The sequence below is a fragment of the Carlito syrichta genome, unplaced genomic scaffold (genome assembly GCF_000164805.1).
Source record: "Carlito syrichta isolate Samal-C Ts95f unplaced genomic scaffold, Tarsius_syrichta-2.0.1 Scaffold305547, whole genome shotgun sequence".
NCBI classification, from domain to species: Eukaryota; Metazoa; Chordata; class Mammalia; order Primates; family Tarsiidae; genus Carlito; species Carlito syrichta.
In genome coordinates, this window is record NW_007249643.1 from 195310 (window position 1) to 200308 (window position 4999).

The 4999-nt window shown below is 48.8% G+C and overlaps 1 protein-coding gene across 1 annotated transcript in view; it reads right to left on the reverse strand.

Moving 5' to 3' along the window:
- Positions 1-3610, reverse strand: part of CARD11 (caspase recruitment domain family member 11) — a 35861-nt gene extending 32251 nt beyond the window's left edge. The window contains exons 1-3 of the mRNA XM_008061728.2: positions 3397-3610; positions 1670-1807; positions 7-332 (exon numbers count right to left, since the gene is read on the reverse strand). Coding sequence (XP_008059919.1) covers positions 7-332; positions 1670-1807; positions 3397-3595 — 663 coding nt within the window. The 5' untranslated portion in view covers positions 3596-3610. The remainder of the gene's footprint in view (positions 1-6; positions 333-1669; positions 1808-3396) is intronic.
- Between the last annotated feature and the right edge of the window lie 1389 nt (positions 3611-4999).

Genomic DNA, 4999 nt, shown 5'->3' on the forward strand with positions numbered 1-4999 from the left:
CCTCACCTCGAGCTGCAGGTCCCGGCTCCGCACCACCGCCAGGTTCTTCTCCTCGCTGAGCTGGGCGTAGCGCATGGCCAGGCTGTAGTTGTCGTCCTTCACCTTGCCCAGCTCGTCGCTGTAGCCGTCCCGCTCCTCCCGCATCTTGTGGCAGCGCTCCTGGAAGGCCAGCAGCTCCACCCGGGTCAGCGTCAGCTGCTTCTTCTCGTCCTCCAGCTGCCGCGACTTGGCCAGCAGCTCGCAGCGCTGCAGGTCCTTGGCCTTCATCTGCTGCTGCAGCTTGATGACCTCGTTCATCAGGAAGTGCGTGAGGCCCTCGTGGCCCTCCTCCACTGTGGACAGCGGGCGCCCCGTCAGGCCCGGGCCGGGCCCTCCGACTGCCCCTCCGGCGCTGGGGGGGGTCCCACCGGGCGAACCCCCTTGGTCCTGGGAGAGCTCGTGGGCAGGCGAGAGACGGACGTCATGAAAGAAAGGGTCGGCCGGGCTGGGGGCTCAGCCCGTGGTCCCGCGCCTCTGGGAGGCTGCGGTGCCTGGATGGCCTGCGCCCGCGGGTTCCAGGCCCGCCCGGGCAGCGAGACCTCATCTCTACAGTCAGTCAAAAAACCCGCCGGGCGTGGCGGCGCGCGCCCGTAGTTCCGGCTGCTGGGAAGGCTGGGGCGCAAGGATCGCCGGAGCCCGGCCGTGCGAGGCCGCGGGGGCCGGGAGCGGCCGCTGCGCTCCCGGCTGGGCGACCGAGTGAGACTCCGACTCAAAAAATAAAAAATAAAAAATAAATAAAATAAAATGCCGCACGATCGACCACACGCAAGTCCAACGACAGACGGTGGAGATTTCACAAAGTAAAGGTATACGGGGCTACGATAGTGTGCAGCAGGGGGCCAGAGCCAGCCTGGTGGACAGGGGGGCTAGCGAAGACCCCCGATGGTTGAGCTAAAATATTAACTTAAGGACAGAAAACGCATTCTAGGAAGGAGGAGCAACATTGCCAAGGCCATATTAAGAGAGAGAGGGGTGAGGGGTGAGATGAGGCTGGTGGTTTCAGCAGGGCGTGGACCATGGAGAGTCCTTGTGAATTGCCCTAAAGATCTGGGCCTTTCCGTAGGGTGGAAAACCACGGAAGGGTTTTAAACAGAGGAGAACTGCATGAGAAGAATGGAGAAAGTGTTGGGACAGATCAGGAAGGGATATGGGGAGTTGACGGGGTTGTGGGAATCTGGACTGGGGGTAGTGGTGGAGAGAGAGAGAGAGGAGACGAATGAATTGGTAGAACCGGATCAATGGAATTGTAGCCACAGGAAACTGAAACTAACAGTTGCAAAGAACTTCAGGGTTAGGAAGGAAAATTAAGACGAATGCCCAGGGGCTCTGGCCCATGGTAGGACACCGGCAAGAGAACAGCTAAGGCGAGGACAAGATCCAGAGGTAGAATGAACTTTCACCCCAGCACATTCAAGGGCGATGTTCTAAGAACACTCACTCTTGGCCCCATCTCAGCTTCCCCCATCTGTCACCCACCTTTCGTCACCCAGAAAAATAAGTGGTGGCCACCCAAAATAATCCTGCACGTCACAGACACACAGCTTTAGGGCCCTTCCACTGCTGAGGACACATACACACATACACAATATGCTGTTAGTGTCCATGTGTTGCCAGTGGCAAAACCACTTACCCACGATGGTGGAGAATCTCCGGGTGGGCTCTTTCCCAGTCACCAGCTTGTACAGCTCTGGGTAGTAAAATTCCAGGCTCTCCAAGAAGACCACATAGCCCCTCTGCCCCTTGGTATGTAGGATGTCCAACAGTCGGCCTAGGGGAAGGACCAGATCACTCCGTGAAACACAGATCTCACTGGACAGAAGTCTCCATATCTGGTCTTATCCTGTACTTAGATCCCTCAATGAACTCGGAGGAGATCGTTTCACCACATCCTATCACTCCTGAGTTGTATTTTAGTCTGGATAGTGTAAATCAAAGTGTCAGGCTCTCAGCAGGGTTTCCGTGAGTGTTCATTTCCCCTCTCTAATAAATTGGGAGAACCAGGATAAATGGAATTGTAGCCACAGGAAACTAACCATTTTGAAGAACTTCCCAATTGGCCGGGGCTAAAATGAACCTCACAGGCATTGGCTCTTCTGTGACTGAAGGAAGTTGGACGTACAATAATAATTATGGAATAATACATGATGCTCTGGGATTCAGAGAGGAAAGACAAATATCTGGGTGGGGAGCTAGGAAGAGTCATAGGAAGCTGGCAAAGCTCCAGGTTCTTCTATGGGGTTATTACGTAGTCTGGAAACATCTTAAACCTAACTGTATTTTCCAGTTTCTGTACTACTGATTTCACACATTGTTTGCATTTCTTAGCCCTTCCTTAAACATTTTATTTTCAGGTGTCTTTCCACCTGAGTCCTAAAACTCGACCGTTTCCAAGGACAGACATAATAAATAGGTTTTATGTGATGTCAACCCTGATTGCTTGGTGAAGCTGCCTGGAGCACTGTTTTGAGAAAGATTCCAAAGTGACATCCAAGCTCAGTGGGAAAGCATGCTGATTAATTAGTGATGTCTGCCACGGATGCAAGAGAGTCACAGCATCTGAGTTACTTACTGCCAGCCATGCTGGGGGATAGTGATTCTCAAATCTATTGAATTGATCTGCAGAAAGAGATACGTTTTACATCGTGGCCCAGTGTCTATACACAATGCCAAGTCTACGGACATATATGTACACACATGCACTAACATGTTTCACAAATTACATTTGTCATCTTTATTGGATATGCCGTCACCCCCAGTCAGGCTGCAAAAGCCTCTGGATCTCTTCTCAGAATAATATTTTTAAACAGATAAAATACATCCGATTACAAAGGAAACCAATTAAAATAAAATACAGTTATCAAATATTAAACAAATTTGCGATTTGGGAATAAATGTCCTTCTTTATTAATGCATTAAATGACAAGATCTCTTGGCAGATCTAATAACTCCTTTCTGTAATTTTGAAGGCGAGATGAGTGTACATGGTGTTTTGAGAGATCTGGAACAGCTGTAATGTGATATGAAGATATCTGTAACTTTTGTTGTTGACGAAGTCATGGGAATTACTAATCACTACTGTGACTTACTGCCTCCTGACATTCATAATTGAAGGTGAGGCTACATCTCACTGTAGGATGGTAAAACAAAGGTGTCATTTCTTCCCCCTCCGAGTTCACGGGGTCCTCTGAGATCTACGCAGACAGCTGGGTGGGGGGCAGGGGTGCGTGATGGTGTGTGGACTCCAGCTTAAAAAAATTCCCAACCGAGAGAGTCCCTGTTTCCTGCAGAAGGGGACGTCCGGGAGCGGCTGCATGTGTGGGAGCCCCGCCCTCGCCCGCCAAGCCCGCCGGGGGTTACCTGCGCGGTTGATCTTGGACGGCAGCATGGGGGCGTTGAGCACCTCGTCTTCATCTTGCTCGTCGATGACCTTGCACTGGCGCAGGTAGGGCGTGAGCTTGGCGGGGTTGATGTAGCGGCTCAGCATGTGCCGGTTGCACTCCACGTTCTCCCACAAGGCATCCTCCTCATCCTTCAGCGTCTCCATGTAGTCGTCCATGGCAGGCCCCCCTCCTCCTAGACACAAAGCCAACACACTTCATAGAAGAGCCTCACCGGACAGCTCACAGGCACCGGCTCTTCTGTGACTGAAGGAACTCCTTTGCAGTGACCTCTAGGATGTATCGTTCGCTTAAAAGGTACAGGACAGACGGCATTTTACCCTTTCTCTAAAAAAAGAAGGGGATATGGATAGAACACACACACACACACACACACACACATTTTCTTATATACCAAACATAAACAATGGAAGGTTAAGCCATGGAATTTTTAAAAGATTATTTATAGGGGAGAGAAGGAAAACCCTGCAGTTGGAGTATACCCTTTCCATCCAAGTTTTTGTCTTACCAGGAATGCATCGTTCCCCAAACAATACATATTATTGCTTTTTTGTTCTAAAATTTCACATAAACGGTGTCCTACTGTACGGTTCGTTGCTCAACGTGGCTTTTTCCCCCCTCTACATTTTTTTTTCCCTGAGATTTATCTAGGTGGGTACATTTCCTTCATTTTTAAAAACAGCTTTTTTTGAGATGTAATTCACATATCATGCAATTACCTATTTAAAGTGTACAATACAATGTTTCTAAATATACTTGTGAGGTGTGCAGTTATCACCACGATCTAGTATTTTAGAATATTTCTGTCCTTGTTAAAAGAAACCCCATACCCATTAGTAGTCACTCTCTATCAACTTCCTCATTAGCAACCACTAATATTTCTGTCTCCATAGATTTGTCTATTCTGGGCATTTAATGTATGTAGAGTCGTACAATATGTGGTCTTTTGTGACTGGCTTCCTTCACTTAGCACCAGGTTTTCAATGTTCATCCAGGTTGAAGCATGTGTCAGTACTTCATTTCTTTTAAAAAATGTCTTTTTGACAGGTCTCACGAAAGTCATTAAAAAACAACTTTTTCTTTTATGAGTTGGAGTTTCACTCTGTTGTCCAGGTTGGGGTGCAGTGGCACACTCACGGCCACTGCAACCTCGACCTGCTGTGTTCAGATGATCTTTCTGCTTTAGTCTTCCAACTGGCTGGAACTACAGGCGCACGCCACCATGCCCGGCTAATTTTTTTGATTTATTGTAGAGATGAGGTCTCAGCAAGTTGCCCAGGCTGATCTCGAACCCCTAAGTTCAGGCAATCCTCTCACCTCGGCCTCCCAAAGTGCTTGGATTACAGGCTTGAGTCACTGCACCCGACCCAAAAGGCCCTCCTCTACCGGAGAGCTCACAGGCACCGGCTCTTCTGTGCCTGAGACTTTATTGAGATATACTTCATATACTTTATAATTCACCTTTTTAATATGTACAATTAAATGGTTTTAGTATATTTACAGCAACCACCGCAGTCTTTTTTTTTTTTTTTTGAGTTGGAGTCTCACTCTGTCGCCCACAC